This window comes from Cavia porcellus, unplaced genomic scaffold (assembly GCF_034190915.1).
Source record: "Cavia porcellus strain 051 isolate PalLab524CR breed Dunkin Hartley unplaced genomic scaffold, mCavPor4.1 scaffold_1, whole genome shotgun sequence".
Lineage (NCBI taxonomy): Eukaryota > Metazoa > Chordata > Mammalia > Rodentia > Caviidae > Cavia > Cavia porcellus.
The window spans coordinates 235,890,586-235,913,199 of NW_026947484.1; the positions used below are offsets into that span (position 1 = coordinate 235,890,586).

General features: G+C 49.5%; 1 protein-coding gene across 4 annotated transcripts in view; it reads right to left on the bottom strand.

Annotated features, from left to right (window-relative positions):
• Positions 1–11,026, bottom strand: part of Efr3b (EFR3 homolog B) — an 81,140-nt gene extending 70,114 nt beyond the window's left edge. For 3 of the 4 annotated variants that reach the window (XM_063231415.1, XM_063231412.1, XM_063231408.1), the window contains exon 1: positions 10,238–10,364. In XM_063231415.1, the coding sequence (XP_063087485.1) occupies positions 10,238–10,244 (7 nt within the window). In that variant the 5' untranslated portion in view covers positions 10,245–10,364. Of the gene's footprint in view, positions 1–10,237; positions 10,365–11,007 lie in introns of those variants that run through there. The other variant, XM_023566314.2, reaches the window with a different exon arrangement.
• Between the last annotated feature and the right edge of the window lie 11,588 nt (positions 11,027–22,614).

The window sequence follows — 22,614 nt, forward strand, 5'->3', positions numbered from 1 at the left end:
TCCCAGTTTTATTGCAGTACCATGAACATGCGATGATTTTAAGAGGGCAGGACCTTGAGTTTTGACACCCGTTCTTACACTGGTGCATCATCAACCACCCAAACAAGAGACAGGAAATTGCCAGTCACCTCGAGAACTTCTCCTTCCCAGCTAGTCCCCAGACCCAAACACTACCCCAGTCCTACCAACCTAGACTGGTTTTTGCATGTACACTTGCATGATCATTTCTAAAATGTAATTACAAGAGTCTAGATAACTATCTGTTAGGCCTTTGGTGGTAAAAAAAATTCTTTTAATTATATTTGTGTTCTGCCAATGAAATACTCATTATGCAACAAATGAAAAATGCAAAATGTTATTTAAAAGAAAAATTAAATTCAACAGTGACCCATTCATCCAGAAAAATCACTGTTTTCAGATCTAGTATTTTCTTTCAGGGCTGTAATATCCGCATTGATCACAGGCAGGTTCCTTGGTGACATTAACTCTCTCCTTTTTAAAGGAATATGGCTTGCTGTTCATTTTTCAGCAGGCCATCTAGAGTTGCCCATATGAGGTAATAAAAAATCAACCTGCAATTCAGGGCTCCCACCCTGGTGACTCAGCTGGAGCAGAGATCTAAATGCACATTTATCTTTTTTCCGTGGAACACATCTGTTTCCCTTCTCCCCATTAGCACGGGCCTCTCAGGGCACCTCAGGTTTGACATTCAGGACAGTGGGCAGCTGTTCGAGATCCCTTCCCACGGTGAATTCTGCCGTTAGCTCAGTCCAACCCTAGCGCTTAACCCAAATTGATAATCATCCCTCTAGCCACTTTCACAATATGCACTACCACACAGGCCCTTAATTTTACGTCACTTAGCTTGAGCCCCACAAACCAGCGGGGTTAGACAACATCTAACCACCTTAACCATCTCAGCAGGTAAAACCAAAGGCTGCCCCAGACTGACACCTCAAAGTGAGGAAAATCAAACGCTGGGCTCCAGTCTGTTCTTTATATGCAATTATGATCAAGGTGGAAAAGCACAAGTAAGCACAAGTAAGCCCAAGAAAAGCACACACCGCTGCTGTCACTCACTATAGGATTTTCTTTGACCTCAGAGAAATCTCCAACCCATCATCTCTAAGTCTCCGGAAGTGTGGGCTGCCACATATCTATACACACACACATACAATCTAGTACATAGAAATATATACACACACATATATAATTTATATGTATAAATGATTCTTGTGGTCATTTTATAGGTCCATGAAAACAGCTTAATCTTGCTTCTGCCAATGTTCTGTGCAAGTGCCAGGGAATGCAAAGCTAAGATAGGGACCACGTCTTCAAGAGGCTCACAGATCTACAGTGCAGAGAAATGAATGACATTCAGCAAGACAAATCAGGGAGGGGCTGGGGATTTAGCTCAGCGGCATAAGCGCCTGCCTTGCAAGCAGGCAGTCGTGAGTTCGATCCCTGGTACCGAAAAAAAGACAAAAAAAAAAAAAAAAAAGACAAATCAGGGATACAGTAGAAAGTACACTGGGAGCCTGCAGCAGGCTTGGAGACAGCGCTGGTTCTCCCAGGGTCCCTCCTAGCTGCCTCCCCTCTGGACACCTCCATCGTTACCAGCTGTGCAATTACGAGCTCCTTTCTCAGGGATCTTTGGGAAATGTCTCTACAAGTGTTCTTAGAATGTAGAGAGGATTCTTCACACAACTTATGTTATTCCAAGTGTTATTTGGCTAGAAAGAAAGCAGGGACCTGGAAAGAAGTATCTCTGAGCAGTTATGATCAGGGTCGGTGCTCTGCCAGGCGAAGAATCTAAGACTCCTGGTTCTTGGATGCTTGAATCGATCTGCTCCTTTCTGATGAGAAAATCAGCACTGGAATCTGGGATCCGGATGCTCAGACTTATAGGCAGATTTCTCTGCTAGGAAAAGGGATCCCCTTTATAGTTTGGATCTAAAACGTCCCCCAAAGGCCGTATGCTGGTTGCCAGCTGACAGGCTTTAAAGAAGTGACCAGGTCCTCTGAAGAGTTCATAATTTGACAGTACTGGAAGGTGAGAGGAACCAAGGAGGTGGGGCCTTGGCGATGGGAACAGGGAGAGACATGGCCTTGGGGACTCTATCTTGTTACCGCCTGTCCCGTTCTCTCTCTCTTGCTGCCTTGAGGTGAGCAGCTTCTACTACAACCCTTCTCCACTGTTCTTTCTGCCTTTCCACGGGACTAAAAGCAGCGGGGCCAGCTAACCACGGCCTGCAACCTCTGACACAGAGAGCCAGGTGCTCTCTCTTCCTTTATGCTGACTTCCTCAGGTATATTGTTACAGTGATGGAGGGCTGACCAAAAACACAGGCTTTAGGGCACTCCATCTGAGCACCTGATGTGGGCTTTCCATACTCCATGTCCTACATGTAAAATCTAGTAAAATACTCAGTTTGGAGCTCTTTTATACTGAAATGTGCCGTCTGCATAAGACACATAGTTACCACCAAGCACAAAGCAGTATTTTTATTTATTGAGACAAGAGCTCACTTAAACTCTACAAGTAGGCTTGGCTGGCCTTGAACTTGAAATCTTTCTGCTTAGGTCTTCTGAGTGCTGGGATTAAGTGTGCACCACCACTCCAGGTTTAATTGTGTCTTTTTTTTTTCTTCATACAGGGTTCCACTATGTAGTTCAGCCTGCCCTTGAACTCAGTATGTGCCCCAGGCTGGCCTCAAATTCTCAGGTCTCAGGCTCCAAGTGCTGGGGTTACAGGTGTGCACCACCACGGCCAGCAGTAGTGTCTTAATCTCACTTAAAGTTCTGTGAATGCCTGCTCGAGGACAACGGAATGGATGGCCTTGAACCAGCTGCATGACCCTGCCAGGTTACTGGTCTCTTGAATTTCAGTATCCTTAGTTTAACCATAGAAATAATGATAACTATATACATAAGGTGAAATGTACATGTTTTGAACTGATATTATGAACAAAATGGCATGGAAGAAACATTGCCAAATTCTACTAATGCATATTAATATAGAATAATAATAAGGATGTAGACAAAGATGTTACCTCTGTCCACTTAGATCTAATGGATTTTTTCCATCTTTCAGAGGCAGGGATGAGAGGTATATGGCCAAGGACCACTGGGTGGGCCTGTGAGAAGCCTCTAGGAGACAGGAAGTGGTCAAGACAAGAAGTGGGGATCAGTGTTAAAGAGATCCCCTCCAGGCCCCGTCTGGGCAGACACCCCTGAACCAGACTGAGCCCTATAGGAGCCTTCCGTTTCCACATTCTTACGGTCGGTCTCTTCCGTCTAGGTATGAATAGCAGGGACTGTCAAATGCAGGGACAGTCACTGTTTCCGCAAGGGTCTGCCTACACCCCGGAAGCACTCCTACGGAGTGCCTAGATGGTAGCAGTGCCATTCACAGTGTAAATACCTGTAGGGAGACATTTTTTTCACTGGACCCCTCACTGTACCTCACCAGGGAGGCAGACTAACTCTCCCCATTTTCCAGGGCAGGGGATGGGCTCAGAGAAAGACGAGCTCTCTGTCCGGGGTCCTGTGGCTCAATTCTCTGCCCACCTGTCAACCTGCCTGCCGGTCTCCTCTCTGACACGCACGCCCACACTTCCTCATTTGTCACCCCACAGCTGGTTCCCGCATTCTGCCTTCTACCCTTGGCTCTCCCTGTGATCTTTTCTCCTGGACAAAGCAAAACAATGGTGAAGGGGACAGGAAAGGTGCCAGGAGGCAGAGGCTGGGGCTCCATCCACCGTGAGAGCCCCCAGCTTTGCTTTGACCTGGAACCAGCAAAAGGGCCCGGCCACTCGTAGCAGCTCGGGCATCTTCCCAACCTCCTGCACAGAACACGCGTGGATCTAAGGGACACAGAGAGCTCCACAATGGAGAGCCCATTCTCCGCACAGAACATGCGTGGATCTAAGGGACTCAGAGAGCTCCACAATGGAGAGCCCATTCTCCACAAGACTCAGCATATTCTAGACCCGCAACGAGAGGGTCTGGAGCACATTTTGGAGCTGGGATGCCTAGTTCAAATCTCAGCCCTATGCCATAAATGGCTGAGCCTCTCAACTCTTCCATTTTCTTGTTTCTAAAGCGGGCATAGTAATTCTTAATTCCTAGAATTTGGGAAAAGTTAAATCAGGCAAGGCATGAAAAGTACACCTTGTGGGGCTGGGGTTTGAGCTCAGAGGCATAAGCGCCTGCCTTGCAAGCAGGCAGTTGTGAGTTCGCTCCCTGGTACCAATAAAAATGAAAAAGACAAAAAAAAAAAAGTACACCTTGTACAGTCTCTTCCATCTCAAGACACTGCAGGCTGACTGCTGGGTGAGCAGCTCCATTTCATCTAGTCAATCACTGTGTGATTTTATTGAGCGTATTTTTATAGGGTTTTATTTTCTGCATGTTTTACAACTTGTTTGCACACTTAGATTGTAGTCTTCTTGATAGAAAGACTTAGACACACATTTGTATTCTCTCTGCTACTCCATGTTACATCATGCATCATACAACAAATACCTGATGGTTTATCAACACAACATAAAGCATCTGCCAGCCAAATGGTTAACACGCTCAATAAACACAGCACTCCTACTCACGTGGCAAGTCACTGACACGCAAATGGTTAAAAGGCATGGGAAGTATTGAGCTTCACTAGTAATGAAGAATGCAATTTAAAATGATATGAACTCCTCTATCAAATTAACAAAGATGGGGATAGGATCTGAGGGTTTGATGTTTTCTAGCGTACAGGGAACTGGGCACTCTCAGCTACTGGAGGGGGTCTAACTCATACAAACTGAAAACAACCTGACAACACACAACAAGTCTTCAAAATCATCACATACCTGCGTAGTACAGTTCAGAGGGTAAAGCCCAGGGAAAAATTCCAAAGTTCCCAGAAAGCCACGGGCACAAACAGCTTCTCCATTAGTGAGCACTGGGCCACTGTACTGTATATTGTACTGTATATTTGTTTTTAACTAGAAAAAGGGTTATAAATATTCTCACCACAAGAAAAATGATGTCTGAGGAGACAGATACACTTAGCCTGGTTTGTATATTACATTATGTACACATGGATTAAAACATCACATAGTCCCCCATCAACTTAGACCAGTATAGACCCACATTCGGGGGTCTGCTATTGCTCAGATCAGCGATGTCCCCACAAGTTAAAGGCTGCTGCTTGCCTTGGTGCTCCTGGAAGGTGGCAGAACCTTGAAGAGAGGCCTCCGGGAAGGAAGTCAGGTTGGTGTTGGCTGACCCCTGGAGAGCAGGGGTGCCTGAAGGGGATGTTGGAACTGGGGCCCTGCCCTGTCTCCCACTTTTTACTATCCAGACACATATGAGCAGCATCCTGTGCCACTGGCTTTGATCATCATGTGCTGCCTCACCATAGGCCCCAACCAACAAGGCCAATTGACTGTGCACCTCCAAAACAATGGGCCAAGAGAAATCTCTCTCTTCTTAAGCTGATTTGTCTCAGGCTAATGCAGGTCTGAAGCCCACACTCTACCCCTGTGCTAAATAAATACATTGGTTTTTATTTATTTTGTTTGTTTATTTTTTGTCTTTCTGAGACAAGGTCTCACTATGCAATTCAGGCTGGCCTTGAGCTTACTTTGTAGTCCAAACTGGCCTCAAACTTATAGTGACCTTCTTATGTCAGCCTCCCAAGTGCTGGGATTATGGACGTGTGCCACCATACCCGGCTATAAATACGCATTTTAAATCGTAACCAGAAAGTTTTCGGTAACTTAGGACGAGGAAAGTGCTTATATGCTAATGCTATGTGGAAAGAAAAAGAATACAAAAATAGTATAAAATTAGTAATTCCAGGCTGGGGACATAGCCCAGTGGCAAGCATGAGGTTGCGAGCTCGATCCTTGAACAAAAAAAAAAAAAAAGAAAAAAGAAAAAGAAAAAGCATTAAAATTAATAATTTGAACTATATAAATATGTAGAAGGAGAGGTATCAAAGTAATATTTCACAGCTTGCTATATGTTCAGATTTTCTATAACTGGCTCACTACCAGGAAAGAATTTATTAGAGTTTCTTTAGCTTGACGTAAGTAACAAAATCACAAGTACTATTCTTAAGCTGTAGGATGTAACTTCTTGCTTATTTGATTTTTGACTTTTTTAAAAACTAGGAAGTAGGAGAAAAAGAGTTGAAGAAAGAACAGGGAAAGTCGGGGCTGCTCTTGTTCTAACTCTCCTCTCCGGTGAGGTGGAAGTTGTCACCTTTTTAGGGGGAGAAATGAGGTTCAGAAAAGCTGGGGTCCAAGGTCACTGAGGGCAGATCTGGGTCCAGGCCAGCATGGGGCCTCTGAGGCCTTCACCTTGAAACACGCCAGTCAAGGGTGACACAGGCAGGATGTAGAAAGGAAGAGAAAGGAAAAATCAGAAGGTTAGATGCACAATCACAATGGCAGTTTACATCGCAAGATAAATGGAGACGCTTTGTTGTTTTTGCTGTTTGTTTGTGGTACTGGGGTTTAAACGCATGGCTACGCCACCCAGTTACGTCTCCAACCCCAACAGGTGGGTCTTAATGAATAGGATTCAAGGGACTTTCTTTTTCCTCTCTTCTACAGATTTTCTAAAAAGTGCTATGAACTCCGTATTTTTATGTCTGTGCGAGATGGAAACAGCAGCTGAATCGCTGAACTATGAGCAACAAGGGAAAAACTCAGCCCCACCTACCAGGTCCTCTCCTGAGGGGAATAAAGGGATGGGGCATTGGAGGGGCGGGCCAGCAGCTCCTACAGCACCAGCCATCTGCCATGAGCTGCAGAAGGCTCAAGACTCAGGAGAGGAGGTCAGAGCATACACGTGCACAGGGAATTGTACGTGTGAACATGTTTCAGATTCGCAGGGTCACCTGTGACCAGGGCAGCAGTGCCATGGAGATTGCATGCAAGTGAATCTCTGCACCCAGGAAGAGTCAGCCTGGCTCGCCAGTTTCTCTGTTCTTTTCACAACAGGTGCACAGACCACACAAGAGTCTCCGCCAAGCAGGCTTCCCAGGCTTGTTACACCACGCTATTTCCCTACAGGACACTTGCAATCACAGGACAAGAGGTGCAAAGCACTTCAGGTGTAGAAGAATTAGTTGAAGCAGATTTGGGTTTAGTGGAAGTGGGTGCAGAGTACGTAGGAGGGGAAATCCTCAGTTGGTCTTCAAGGCCAGTTGTCCTCAGTCTGGAGGAAGCATTTCTCAGAGGGCCTTAGCTCAAGTAAATGTGGTGCTCCCAGGAAGGAAGGCCAGAGCTCAGGCCCAGGTGATCGGCATGGGAGAAAGGCCAGGCACTCAACTCCAACAGCAGGCAAAGCCAACGGGAACATACTTCTGCAGAGAACTCATCATGGGCTTCCCATCCTAGTACAAAGTGCATCTATTTGTCCATGTCCCTTGTCAATCCACGTTCCTAAGTATAACCAAGACTGCAGAAACTATTTTTGCCCATTTGGACAGGCTTTCAGAAAGTGACTTGGTCAAGGAGTGCGCTGTGGGGGACCTCTGGGGAGAGTCTGGGGGAGGAAGAGAAAGCAGCAAGGCCAAGGCGATCTGTGTGTTTAGGGGAGGTGCTGCAAACGGGGTGCAGGGGCTGCCAGAGGGAAGAGAGAGGGGTGAAGGCCCAAGAGGACCTCACAGGGACGAGGTCTTCTGCGTACCCTGTCTGCAAATGCAGAGACTCTTACAAAGTGGTAGCTGCCCCATGGTGAGGGTCCCGACAGACCTGGGGGGTGGACGGACACCCTAACACTTTACACTAAGATAGGATTCCTAGAAACTCCACTTGCATGGGGTCACTTGGCTGTAAACGGGCTCTTAGTCTGAGATGGGCTAGGATTCCTTCTGTCCCAGACAACCCTATACCCTGCAGGGAAGACAGGAAGACATGGGGAGCAGAGATGAGTGAGGAGGGGATAAGAGGGGGTCATGCAGACACGCCCAGAGCTGCCACGCAGGGAAGTATTAAAGGATAAGAATTTAAATCATAAGGTGGGTGGTCAAATGGCACCTTTACCTAAAGTTCTTAGGCAACGTCCGCCTCCACCTAGGTTCTCACTACTCATTAGTTAATAAAACTCCTGGTGGCATTTTCCTAATGAGCCCCTATTTGAAAAATCACAGAAAAGTGGAAGCCAGAGGGAAAAGGAACGAGTCAGGAGACCCCAGCTTTCACTTTGCCTTACACCAGCAAAGTGTGGCTAAATCTCTTGGAAAACGAGAAAAAGAACAATCATAGGAAATGTATGAGGCCATATGCCCTCCCAGCTGACCACTCCCACCTCTCTCCATCACTATATTGACTTCTAGGGAGAGAACGGTTACAGTATCACTGGACTATTTCTTTCCACAAACTAAACTCCAGGCAGACAAGCTGCCCTAGAAGACTAGGCTGGGAATGACTGGCATCTCCCACCCAGCACCATCGCAACTTTCTTTCACCGGGATGTCCCAAAGGACCTTCTCATCAAAATCTTTCTATGAACCATTCTGTGCTGTTTGTATCTGGGGAAATAAAAACTTACTATTAAAGAGAACAGCAAATTTGGGGTGTATCTGAAAATAGCACCCCAGATGTGCTGGCTTCCCAGTTTACCCATCTGTTCCTCCCCGAGCTCCCCGGATTTATTGGATCCAGGGACCCTGAACTCTCAGATACCCTGGAGAAATCAGCAGATTAGCAGCGCAGTGTGACGGGTGATGCAGAAGAAACAGGGTTCCTGATTCCTGCCATTCTGACCGGCCTGTCCTAACTGCTTCCCACTGCAGGTGCCCTGCAGTCACATGCTTTTGTCAAATGATCTGCAGCTTCAGGCTGCTCCCTCTGCAGAAAATAGTGGAAAAACAGAGTTAAGAAAGAAAGAGAGAAAAGGAAAAAAAATACATATATATCGTGGGAACCTCACAACCTCGCACGCTGGTACAGGACAAATTCAGCAACATCCTCCCGCAGTGCCCACAGGTCAGCAGTGCAAACTGAGGTTGACACCCACCCCCCACTCCACGCCCCCCACGCCGCCCACTCCTAATACTGAGGGGGCCTGCTGATGCTTCCACCTGGCTCAGAAAACAGATGCATTTATTCCCAACAGGCCAAGGAAGGCCACTGGTTCAAAGTTGAGTCTCTGTCTTCTAAACAAGGGTCCGCCACTGCTGAGCCTTCCCAGCATGCTCCCAGCTTCTTCTGCCTCTAACAAACTTTGTGACTCACAGTCTGCAGAGCGAGGCATTAAGCAGGCTCACTGATCGGTTAAACTGGGAATGTGTCTTCCCCCAGGTGCTACGAGGCCTTGGGAGTAGAAGGTGAACACGGCTCCAATTGTTTTGGTGGTCCTAGAACAGCTAGCTGTTAGTCTTGGGCTCTGCTGTATGGTCACACACACACACACACACACACACACACACACACACCTGCCCTTGGAGGCTCTGTGATGCAGCCCCTTCCTAAACCGGACTGCATCTCCAGGACTCCAGTCTACCAGCTGCAGTGTGGGACCCCGGGCGCTTTCTTCTTCAACCACTCTGCCTGCAAAGCTAGAGAGGTTCCTGGCACATTGTACCGAGCACAGCAGCCCACAGTGCTGCTCTGCTGAACTGATGCAAGTGGTAGCGGGCGATAGCTGGGCAAGGGGGAGAGGTCAGGGCTGCGCTGCGCCCTCCATCCCTGTGGCGGGCCGATCTGCAAGCCCACAAGCCTGAGGCCACGGGCAGGAGGGCGGCCAAGTCCACCAAGGGAGCGAGGGACGACTCCCCGCGCTGGCTCTCGCGCGGCCGCCACACCGCCGGCGCCGCCAGCCACATCCCGGAGCCCGCGGAAGGCGGCAGCGCGCCTCCCTCCGCCGCGGCTCCGCTTCCCGCAGGAAACTCCTGGGCGCAAACCGCTTTGTTAATCCTGCGCACGCTGTCACACGGCCACCTCCACCAACACGCCCAGCCCACGCGGCTCGCAGAAGGACCTGCTCCCCGAGGCCCGGACCCCTGCCCTGCCACTGCCCAGCGCCTGCCCACGCGGGAGCCGAGGACCCGAGGACCCGAGGACCGGCGTCCCCGGCGGCCGCATCTTTGTCCTCCCGGCACCGGCGCGCGCACAGAGCGCCCGGCTCGGGCGGCCGGATGCCGGGTCGGCGGCGCTCTCACGGCTCGCCGGGCCGCGCGCGGGGACAAAGGTCCGCGCCCTGGAAGTTTGCGGCGGGGCCGAGCCCTCCTTACCGTACATCTCCGCGGGGCGCGCGCCTCCCGGGAGGCCGGCGGGGCCGTGTGGCTGGCAGCCGGCTCGCGGCGGCGCCTGCCTTCATTCACAGCGCGGCGGGCCGGCGGGGCGGGGCGGGGCGGGCCGCGGGGCGGGACCGGGCCGGTGCTCGCGGCCCTCGGCGCCGGGCGGACCGCGCCCCCGCAGCTCGGTCTGGGCGCGCGGTGGCGCAGGGGGCGGAGGCTGGGCTGCAGCGCCCCCTCCCGCCGGGGCCCGCGTCCCGCCCGCAGCCCGGAGCCGGGCGCGCCTTCTTCCCGCGGAGCCCCGGAGGCCGGCGGTCCTGGTTCCGCAGCGCTCCCTGCGCGGTGCCAGCGCGCGGGCGGACGCCGAGGCTGCTGGCCGCGGCCGCCGGGGAGAGCGCGCGGAGCGCTGCGGGCGTCCCCCTCCCCCAGCCGCCTCTTTCCACGGAGGCTGCCGGGGGCGCCAGGAGGCGGAGTTGGGGGACCCCGCGCCGTCCTTTGGTTTCCTCAGCCGAGTTCCTTTCTCCAAGGAAGCCCTCGGGCCCTGGCCCTCCCAGCCCGCGGCGCTTGCAGGCTGCCGAAGGGCGTCCTTCCTCGGTACGCAGGAAGGTACCTTTCCTAGGTACGCAGGAAACGCACCCCACTCCCAACCCCAGGTCCTGCGGGAAGCCCGCCGACTTTTCCTCTCCGATTTCTACGAGTGCATTTTGCAAGCTGTGCCTCCAGGACCTCCCCCGCTGTGTCCCAAGCCCGACTTGAATTCCGCTCACCTGTGACCCAGTGAGAGCCAGGGAGAAGCTTCAGGCCTGCCTAACATCTGCACAGCCCTGCATCTCTCGGGTCCCTGGCCTCTTCGTGTCTATTTCCTGCTTTCACTTTTTGCCCCATAATTGAGGATTATTTTTTCTTTCTCGTGTAGAAATATCCTACTGGTAGAACTGAGAGAGGGGTGGACCTTAAAAATGGTGCCATGCCCTTCATTTTATTTCATTTAACCTTGACAGCATCAGTAATCTGTGTCCTGTTTCCTAAATACACTGGGCTGCCTGTCTGTAGGTCGGACATTTATCGTCTTTGAACCCCACTTTTGTAGGAAAATCTGAATGAAACCTACACAGAAGTACATTGTGGGTACTCATCTATTTATTTCCTTTCTTTTGGTCCAAGATAAAATCAGAGAGAAGATCCATGTTGCATGACTCTTGAAACAGTGCTCTCTGCTGTACCCCAAAGCTATGTTCTGTTTTTCTCTGGCATTAATTATCTCCAAGTCCCCTTCCTCACACAGTGCACACTCCCTGTTTCCAAGTTTTATTTCTTTCCTACCTCTCTTAGCTGCATGAGAGCCCCCAGAGTCTCCCTGGACTCCTAGAGAAGATTTCCAGAAAGTCTACATTTAGTGTAGACCCTCCAGTGACTCCCAAAAAACCCCTTCCTTTGTTCTCCAGCCTCTGGGAGGGACAGGTGGCCTCTGGGAGAGACCCGAACCAGGGCAGGAAGGCAAGTCTGGGATCTAACTCAAGCGGGCACCCAGACATGCAACCTCCTACCCACCGTTCCCTTCACCACAATAAATACATACTGGGGAATCGCTGGTGTGGGCAGCACAGGGCGGGGCAGAAGCGGGGGTACAGGATCAGCCTGCAGAAGTCAAGTGTCTTAGGTGGAGCACCGGCGGGCGCTATTGGTGGAAATGTTACACAACAGAGAAAATGTGGTCAGTTCTGCCCGAGAGGAGCTGACCTCCAAAAATTCAGAGGGCTTATAGGTTAGGAGGTTAAGGTTTTGGTTTGGTTTGTGGTTTTTGTGTGCTGCAGACCTCTTCCTTTCTTTCTTTCATACTTCATACTAGGAATTAACCCCAGGGCCTTGGCATTGACCTGCATCCTTGGTCCTTTTTAAAATTTTTATCATGAACTGAAAAAAGAAAACGCCTTTCCCAAAATATGTAAGGATCTAATAAAAAAAATGGGCAGGTGAAATGAATAGACACTTCTCAGAAGTAGTGCAGCCAATAAATAGTGAAAAAATGCTCAGTATGACTTGCCGTTAGAAAAATACAAATTAAAACAATACTGAGATGCCAGCTACGCTACAAAGAATGGCTACCATAAGAAATCACGTACTGTAATAAATGCTGGCGAGGCTACAGAGAGAAAAGGAACCCTTCTAGATTGTTGGTAGGTATGTAAATTAGTGTCACCACTATGGAGAGCCTTCAGGTAAAGTAGTATAACCACCGTGGAGATTCCTCAGAAAACTAAAACTAAAAATTCCATTTGACCCAGCTAATCTCCTTCTAGGTATCTTCCAGAAAGAGTTAGAGACATCATATTAAAGGGATACATGCATACCTATGTCTAACAGCATAGTTTATAATAGCTAAATCTTGGAATCAACCTGTATGCCCATCAACAATGAATGGTTAAGAAAATGTGTTTATACACAGTGGGGTGCTACTCTTCCATAAAGAAAGAGAAACTTGAGACCTTTGTAGCTAAATGGATATAAGTGAAATAAAAGATACATGAGTTTAGTTATATCCCAGGCTGCCTTTTATATGAGAAACAAAACATAAATAAAGAGCAAAAGCCATGTGTGGTAGTGCACACATGTAATCGTAGCACTCAGGAGGCTGAAACAGAGGGGCCCCTCAGGTTTGAAACCAGCTTAGGTTATATAGCGAGCTCAAGGCCAGCCTGGAATATGTACCAAGACCCTGTCTGAAAAAACAAAATCATAAGCAAAACAACAACAAGATGGGCTCTGAGAGGACAGGCAGTCTTTCCAAATGCAGAGATAATGGAAGTCATTCCAGCCAGAGGGACTAGTATTTGCAAAGGTCAGAGATGGTATCGGGTAGGGAGGATGTGAAGCATGGGTGTGTGATCCCGTCTGGCTGGTGTGGAACCGAAGGGAGACAGAAGTGACAGCAAGGCTCAGGCCTCTTGGGAGGACCTTGAGTGCCCAACCTGAAGGCTTTCATGTGCACTCCAGAGGTCCAGATATAGCAAATAAAAATACAGGATGCCCCACCGGGCACAGTGGCACACACCTGTAATCCCAGCACTCCTAATGCTGAGGTAAGAGGATCACCACCAGTTTGAGGCCAGCCTGGACTAAACAGTGAGACGCTGTCTCAAAAACCCAATAAATAAATGAATAAATAATTAGAAAGCCCAAGGAAGTTTGCATTTCAGATATATAAGCAATCGTTTGTAATGTTTTTTCCATGCAATAGTTGAGACTTTCTCATGCTAAAATTTTCTTTGCTTTATCTGGCAGGTTTAGTTCATGTCATACTTTGGAGGGTGCTGCTCCATCCCCAGGACTGGACTGGCTTGGAGGAGGTGTCCTCTCCCCCTCCCGCACTCTGTGATCCCAAACACATCCTGCTGTGTGAGGTTCTTCGGGAGAAGGCAGGGTCACTGGCTTGCCTGTACCCTTGGCTTGGGCACATTAACCAGGGGCCCAAAGGCCAGCACTGGCCTTTCCCACAAGCGGCTTCGCCCACCCACCATATGCCTGCAGGAACAGTGGGACACGGCCTCCAGGGCCTGATCTCCCATATACTCAGCCTCCAGCGTTGCTCTCTGGGCCCTCTGTGTGTGCAGTGGTGAAGGAATCGGTCCCTGCCCCGCTTCTCTGAAGGGTAGTTTTAACGTTTAGATAAATGTGTGCAGAAACTAGTGGCCCACGCCTGTAATCCCTGCCACGCCACAGGCTGATGAGTCAGGAGGATGACAAGTTTGGGCGACTTAGCAAGACCCTGTCTCAAAATTTAAAGTGAGATGGGGGGAGGGTGACTGGGTATACAGCTCTGTGACAAAGTGCTTGCCTTGCATGCATGAGGCCCAGAGTTCAATCCCCAGCACCCCACCACCACACACTCAGGTAAAACTGTTCGGGAAATGGCCTCTTAGGAGTTCACAGTGGTGAGGTTACGTGACGAGGAAACAGACTTAAATTAACACAATCTCAGGCTCTCCCCGAGTGGAACTCCAAAGGTTCCACTGGTCTCTAGAGCAGTGTGTTTGTCAGTGCAGACACCAAACAGCAATCCACTATGCACAAGGACCATGGAAAGGAGGGGAAGTCAGAACTGAGATTGCTACCTTAAAAAGGGTCTGTCTCTGCACAAATCCAAAGTAAGGTGATCAGGAAAGTGGGAAGTAAATCCCATTTACGGAATGCCCCAAGCACGGCGGATCTGTGCCAGGCATGCACCACAGGGCTCAGTGCAGATTGACCAGGTCTTACCATGGCCCTGCTTTACCAAGGTATGAGGACAGTAGACCTCGGTAGGAACTTTCCTTGGAATTTTTAATTTTGATCTCTTCCTGGCTTGGTACATATGGAAGCCACCATTCGCATGATCGATAGTCCACAGTGCGCTACACTAAGTAACGGAAGTGGATTAAGTGCATTTTCAGCTCACGATGGCTTTTATCAGGATGGAGCCCACTGTCAGTAGAGGAGCATCTGTCCTTCCATTCTCATTTTATTGCTAGGAAAATGAGCCCAGAGAGACAGACAATGTTCCAGTCATGCTAGAGCAGGAATTCAGGCCTGGAACCCTCTGCCCAAGGTGTGATTCCCCACAGTACAGCACCCTGTAGCCACAGCGATGCCCAGGTACTATGGCACTTGAAACCAAGGGGTTCTTCCTGGCAGCCTGAAGCCCCCTGTCCTCTTCCTGCATCACCTGCAGTTGCTCCTCTGCCTCACACGTCTTTCACCTCCTGCTCCACCTCTCCAGGGTTTGGAGAAAGTCTCAAGCTGTCTAGACCAAATCATATCTTTAACTTGCTCCCCTCCCTGGGCTCCTCACTGGTCAGCTGGGTATCCTTGGCTGGAGCCCAAGAGATCTCCTGGGGCTGGTTCAGCCAAGCCAAAGGAACTAAGCCTAGGAAAAGGTTATTATTTTTTGACGAAAGTGCACCCTGGTCAACACAGCCACCCTGCTGGCAGTGACAGCTCCGATAACCACCTCTGAGATGAGTAAGCATCACACAAAGATCCAGAATTTCCGTATGAATCAGAGGTAGAACTTCCTGTGTTTTAGGGAAGGAAAGCTTACAAGCAGAAGGCTTCTTCTATAGCCTCCGCATGAAACCCAGGATCCTTCCCCTACATCTGCCTGTCTGTATTCTTGAGACATCATCAGGGCCTGTCCTTCGGTCCAGGAACTCGGTTTCCTGAGGTTCAGCCCTGTGCCACTGTGTCCACCCAAAAGCGTCTCGCCTCATCAGCCACAGGACCTACAGCAGCTCGCCGTTTGGGCAGCAGTCCTGAGCAGCCCTTGCAGTGGGAGGGAGGAACAGGGAAGCAGAGGAAGGCGCCAAGGAATGGAGTTCAGAAACAAATCCTGAGACCTGGAGAAGGTCCCAACGGGTCCCAGAGGGGAAATGATCCTTTAAGGATTGCCACAAAGCTGTTCCGCTGTGAGACCAGAAATAGGGATCAGGAACCCTGACTCCAGGCTGGGTGTTCGAACCCCGGCACTTCTCCCTTAAAGCAGGTTAACTGCACTGACTTACTTATCAAAGGCCACAGGGAAGGAACAGCCTGTAAAAGCATTGCCCAGGTTTAGGGGTGGGAAGTTCCTGAGGCCTGAAGAGTGCGCCTTCACTGTGCCAGCGGGGCAGCTGGCTTGGCAGGGTGTGCTCTTGTCACCAAGGTGTGTAGCCACCTTGGGCTGCAGGGACTGAGCAGCTGGCTGCTAGGAAAGCAATCCTGAGTGTCTGGGGTGGACAAGGCCACTGCTTACCAGACTTTACAATTAGATTTGACCACAGTGCGGAGGACTTAGAGATATTGGCTGCTGACATGCTGAGGTTTGAAAGCGCCAATCAGGCTCTGCCAGCTGCCATCCTCTTCACTATGTTGGCTTCCCGCATGTCCTCCTCCTGGGGCAAGGCCAAGTCCCTGTTTCTAGAGGCTGCTCCCTCTGGTCCTTGGAAGCCCCTTTCCCATATGAAATTCCAATCAGTGTCCACTTGCTTTTAGTAAAAAAGCACCAGCATCGCTACGTCCATTGCCCAGCCTCTGCCCTAGACCAAAGAACTCCAACCTCCCTGGCCGCCAGCTGTCAGCAGGCACTAGTTCCCCTCTGGGGACCTTGTCCCGCCTGCTCTCACTGGGGGGCCCACGTCCGCCCACACACAGCAGGGAAGAGGGCCCACGACCATTTTCATCTTGTCTTCCTGTTGATAGGCAGGGATGGAGGAGAGCAGAGACGTGGGAAGTGAGCAGCTGCTCAGAGGGTGGATCTCAGAGCCATATCTGGCTCTCCTGGCCAAGACAGATTAAGGAGGCCTGCATCTCACCACAGCCAGACAGATGGGTCTGGCTAGAGGCCGGCCGACTTGATTGAAGGACGGTTCAAACAAGATGGAAGAAGGAGACAAATGCTTTCTGGAAACTTGTAGACCTGGCTCCAAGCCTTGAACACTGGTGCTGGTGGAGAAGAAGCCATAGGTCCAGACGGGCCTGATGCAACCCTACAAAGAAGTCACGCTGGGCCACCTGAACCAAACGCTGCCTTACGGCCTCTGTCCGATGCCTGGTGTTGGCTTTGGACTGGAAGTTACTCTTCCTTCCCATTAAGGGTGTGATTTGTATTCATCTACTCAGTGTTTCCCAGCTCTGCAGTCAGGCACACCTGGCCCAAACTCTACTTGGTCGTAGGACCCCTTTTTGATGTTCAACCTCAGTTCTCAGCTTTTAAATCTTTGACCTAACTCTTACTTTTTCTGACTCAGGAATGACAGCTCAGTTCAGCCTTATGACTTGACCCCAGGAAAAGGATGCTCAGAAATTATAGAGTGGAAGAGATGGAGAAGCTCAGCCATGTCTGTACCATCGTATATGTATCAAAGTCAACACCAGCTCTGAAGCCCTTTAATATCTGATATGCGGTCAGGGAGACTCACTCTCTAACTGACAGAACGTGCATTTATGGAGTGCCTACTACCTGCAAGAGACTCTGTACAGAGAAAAATAAGAACATTTTTGCCATCCAGCCAACGGAGGCTGGCAGATAGCAGGAGGATGGGTTGGGAAGCGACATGGAAAGGTGGGAGGGAAAGTTCTAGAGAAGAAATAATGTGAGCAAAGGCAGGGATTGGGATGTCACCAGCAATGATGGGAAAAGCGAATAGTTCATGTGATGGAAGGTGCACCAGCTCAGTGGATGTGCTGAGCGGCACCGTGAGAAGCCAGGGTCCGGGCCACTCTCAAAGGTCTCGAGCGCCAGCCCAGGAGTGTGGTCTTTATTCAGTGAGGAGAAGTTGTCCACAGCTGGACATTGGTGGAACCTCAACAGTGGGAATTCTACAATAGGTGGAGGAGGACGACGACCAGAAAGGCGACACAGAGAGAAAGCAGGTCACCATGACCAGACTTGTTCCTCCCAGCCTCATGACCGCTCTTCCAAGAAGATTCTTCCTGATCCAGAGCATTGAAAACGTGCAACGGGTCTGAGCCACAGTCTCTCCCCCTCCTAATCTTTCCAGAAAGAACAAGAAAGGACTACAAAGGTCATCTGTGTCCCTAGGCGTTCTCTTTCTCCTCCCCTCAGGAAGTGGCCTTTATCCCAGCCTGAAACACACGGTGCATACCTCCTGCTTGCTCTCCAGGTCAGCGGTCTCAGTCAGGCCTCAGGGGAAGGAAACTCCATGCTGTCCACTTGGAGCTGCCTCTGCCTCCCGGCTGCGGGGGCAAAGGAGAGAGATACTGTCCCTTCATTGCTTAGCTGGGCACATGGGAGCTTTCTACCAGACTGGAGGCAGAAGCCTTAACCAGGGACCTGGGGGAAGAATGTACCCCAATGTGTCCTGTGCCGTTTCACAGGAATCTAAGAGTGGTGGGAGGCAGCTGGACTAGGTACAAGGCCAGCCAAGGGAAGAGAGAACTTACAGTGACCTTCAGGTTAGTTATGAGCTGGGGGGCAGGGGGTTTATACTCGCCAATTTCCCCTAGATGTTAGGCACACTCCTAGCCCAGTACCCGGTGCCTGGCACCCGGCAGATACTTGAGACCTACTAACTGAACGAAGCCTCTTACTCCATCTCTAAGCCTCTACGAATCACATAGACTAGAATTAGCGTTTGTTTTGTTTTGTTTTAAAGATAGGATCTCTTTATGTTGCCCAGGCAGGCCTCAAGCTCCAGGCTCAGGCAATATTCTCGAGTAGCAAGGATGCAGGTATGAACTACACAGGAGAACCATGCCTAGCACGAGACGCTTGTTATTGTTGCTGTTGTTTTTGTTTTGTTTTTGGTACCGGGGATTGAACTCATAACCTCGTGCTTGCCACACATGCGCTTGTGCTGCTGAGCTAAACCCCCAGGCTGTTGCTGTTTTTAAGAGACATTCCAGCCTGGCGTGGTAGCACAGCGTCATCCTAGCACTAAGGGAGACTGGGGCAAGGGGACTGCAGATAGAGTCCCATCTGGGCCACTTAGTAAGATCTTGTCTCTAAAAAATAAAAAAGGAATTGGGAAGGTACTGAGTTCAACCCCAGTATAACTTAAAGAAAAAAAAGGACATACGGTAGATGGCAGAAGCAGAATTCCAAATTAGATTTGTCTCCCCAGCTCTGAGTTTTGTTCTCTTTCTTACCCGATTGTAATCAGGTAAACTGCTGCTAAGTATCTTTAGTTTAGTTTAGTTGTATTGTTTTGTTTTTGAGACAGTGTCTTCTCTACGTTACCCAAGCTGGACTTGAACTTGTGATTTTCCTGCCTCAGCCTTCCAGAGTGCTAGGATTATAGGCGCTGCAAGTTTGAGATGAGGCCTCAGACGAGAATGACCAGTGTGGCTCTTCTGGGAGCTGAAGGGGTGTTTCATGAAGGGGTCCTGCTGACCGGTATCAGCTCCCCCAGGGGGCTTGCTGAGAAGCATACGCCTGGGCCCAGCGCTGACCGTGGAAGGGAAGGCTGAGTTCTACTGGAGGAAGGCACCAGTGGGTGCCCTGGCAGCAGGCGAGAGCGGGGAAAGAGGAGGCAAAGGCCACAGGCCAGGTGGAGGCTGCTGTGCGGTGACCGCAGAGACCTCTCACCAGTGGTTGTTGGTGGAGGTGGTGACAGGGTGCTTCCCAGAAGCAACAAGGCCTGTGTGCCACAGAAGCCCACACAGGGGCTGGCAGATGTTTTTCTAGTGAAAAATGAGAGCTACCACCACGACTGAGTGTCATTGTTCCATTACTGTGACTGAGAGCAAGTAGTCCACAGCGTCCATAGATACGGAGCAGGGAAGCCATCTGAGGAGGTTCTGTCGTTCACAGTGGGTGCCTCAGGCACTGGGGAACAGAAGGACAAAGGTGCCCATGCTCTCTGGGATCACACGGCACTAACACTTCTCTGTCTGTCCTTGTCTGCTGGACCTGCTCAGGAAGAAGGTGTGCACAGCAATCACGGAGACGACCAGACTAGCCTGACTTTGGCAGTGGTCTCTAAACAACCAACTCTCCAGCAGAGAAGCACCTTGACCAACAGGCCCGGGAATCTCAGGTCCATCGGTGACCGCATTCCCATAGAGGAGAGAGGTGCATCAGACTCTCGCTGTTTAATACCTTAGATAAACCTGCCGGGTCCCCTTTGGCTCACCACCATCTGAGGATCTTTTGGTATCTCTATTACTTTTGCATTTTTGTGACACAGTATCTGACATCTACAACTCGCAGGAGGAGAGGTTCATCTTGGCTCATAGTTTGAGAAGTTTCAGTCCGTGGGCAGCAGGTTCCACACGGGAAAGGGTGCGGTGGAAGGGGCTGCCTTGGGGTTAGGGAATCTGCTCAGAGTAACGCGTCCCTGGCCGCCTCTGTTGCTGCTCAGGGCTCCCTTTGAGACATTCCACTCCGCTTAGCCTACGTCTGGTTCACGCTCACCTGTCTAGTGAAGCAAAGCTTGCACAAAGAAATCCCAGTGATATGCAGGAACGCGAGTCCACTCAAAGCAAATAGTATGGGGAATTCTCTACTTACCTCATTAACATTTTTATTCCTTCAAAAGATAAAAAAAACACAAGGAATATAATCTTTGAAAACATTTATGACCAACTTGTTTTGTTTTGAAGATAAGAGTTTTACTTTGTAGTTCAGGCTGGTCTTGAACTCACTATGTAGCTCAGGCTGGCTTCAAACATATGGTGATTCTCCTGCCTCAGCCTCCCAGCTGTCTGACCAACTTATTGCAACTATGAAAATTCCAGAAACATTTAGGTGGATAATGTCAGCTTAGATAACCAAGGAAGGGTGTATTGGGCAAAGTAAGTGAATACTCTAAACTTCAGGAAAGCAAGCATAAAAAAATCTGACAGTCAAGACATGGAGATTCTGGGGCTGGGGATTTAGCTCAGCGGCATAAGCGCCTGCCTTGCAAGCAGGCAGTCGTGAGTTCGATCCCTGGTACCGATAAAAATGAAAAAGACCAAAAAAAAAAAAGGAAACAAACAAACAAAAAGACACAGATTCCAAGGGCACTAGGAAGCCTGGGAGCATCTCAGCCATGACATCGAGGACAGTTAATTTTGTGCTGGCCAGGCTTCCGTGTTATGATAGAAACCAGCTCTGGCTCAGTATTGCAGGAAAAAAGAGCTTGTTGTAAGGATATACTGGATTAAAAAAATAAGAATCTAGACGAGTGTGGTAACGCACATCTGTAATCCTAGCAGTTGGGAGGCTGAGGCAAGAGGATCACCATGAGTTCAAGGCCAGCCTGGACAACAAATTGCGACTTTGTCTCATAAAACAAAATGAAAACAAACACAAACAAACAAAGAATCTAAATGGATTTTTAAAAAAAAGACATAATCCATGCTCCAAACCGTCGGCAAGATTACGATCATTTCTCATCACATGCACTGGGCCAACTGTCATGGACCCCTGTGCCTGATGCAGTTAACTCTGTTGTACTTGGGGACACTTGACTCAAATGCTGTCACTATAAACAAACTGCATGTGACTCCCTCAGAATTCAAAGTCCTTGGGCACTGAGAGCTGATTGGCTGTGCTAGGTCATGTGTTGCTCTCTGGCCAGAACCCAGGAAGGAAAGGAAAAGAAATTTCCTTCCATTTGCTTTTTATAGTTAGAGGAAGGATTCCTCCAAAATGAAGACTTGGGTCTAAGGTAGCTGCAAGATACATTTGCTACAATCTACCCCAAATTCACATGTACCCCTCTTCCAAAATCTGCACCGGAAAATCTTCTCTCAGTAGAACACAAGAGTTCCTCCTACAATTAAAAAATACACTTATACCTTTTCAAGAAAACCCTAAGGCCATCAGTTTCTGAATTCAACTCCAAGTGTAGGATCTCAGCGTGGGTGCCCACAGTGCCTATTTCATTATGATATTGTCTCAACATTTACATCCTGTAAATTAAACGATGAATTTAACAATGCTCAACATACATATACACAAGAGACTTGAGAAAGACAAGGAATAGAAGGGATTTAGTTAAAATAGATAAAAATAAAAGTATTTGGCCTAGCAAGTAAGAAAACCTGGGTGAAACCAACTCAGTAGCAGGACTTCCCTGTGACTGAGTTAATGCACAGCCTGCAGCCCTAACATGACGGTCATTTTGTTCAGTCCCATGGACAGGCCTTGGGGAGATTGAAAAGGAGCCTGAATGACTTCTAGAGCAAGTCATCTGATTAACCGAGTTTATTCCTGTAATTATCCCATGTTTCCCCCAAATGACTTGCCCCAACAGAACATCCAAAATACCTCTTCGCCCACAGTCTTGTGCTAAGTAAATCCTCACCACACACACGAAATGCTGGGCTCAGCCCGTGAGTCACTGTCAACTCTTACCTTGAGGTACTTCTTCGAAATTCTGTCCCCTGGAAAGCTGTTCTTCCCCTCCGGTCCTTTAGAACTCATCTGAGCAGGGTTGTTAGCAGATCTGGCTGGACGTGACTCTGTATGAGGCATAGCTGTAGGCTGAAGAAGAAGCCACAATGCGGTAGGAGTTGGTGCGCCTGCTAGGACCTGCTCTTATGGACACTGCTTTCTAAGGTTTTGCTGGCCACACCCATCTTCATGGCCTTGCAGCTCAGAGGATTCCAATTCATGATGAATGGCTTAAGATACATGGTCAAGATCAGTCTTTTTCAAGTCTCCATAGCAGGCCAAGAGGCTTCCCCCATGAGGGTAACAGCTGCTTACTGAAGCGGTAGGTCATAGATTGCTGATTGCAAAAGGCCTCTGCAGTGGGTCTCTTCACCAGGCTTACCACAGCTGCATTCTGTCACTCAGTCTGCATTGAGAACCCAAGTGCCATTGGAATCCACCAGAGCATTGTGGTCAACACATTTGCTGCAACACAAGGAATAGATTCTTTCTCTGGGCCCTGCTTGGAACTGAGACA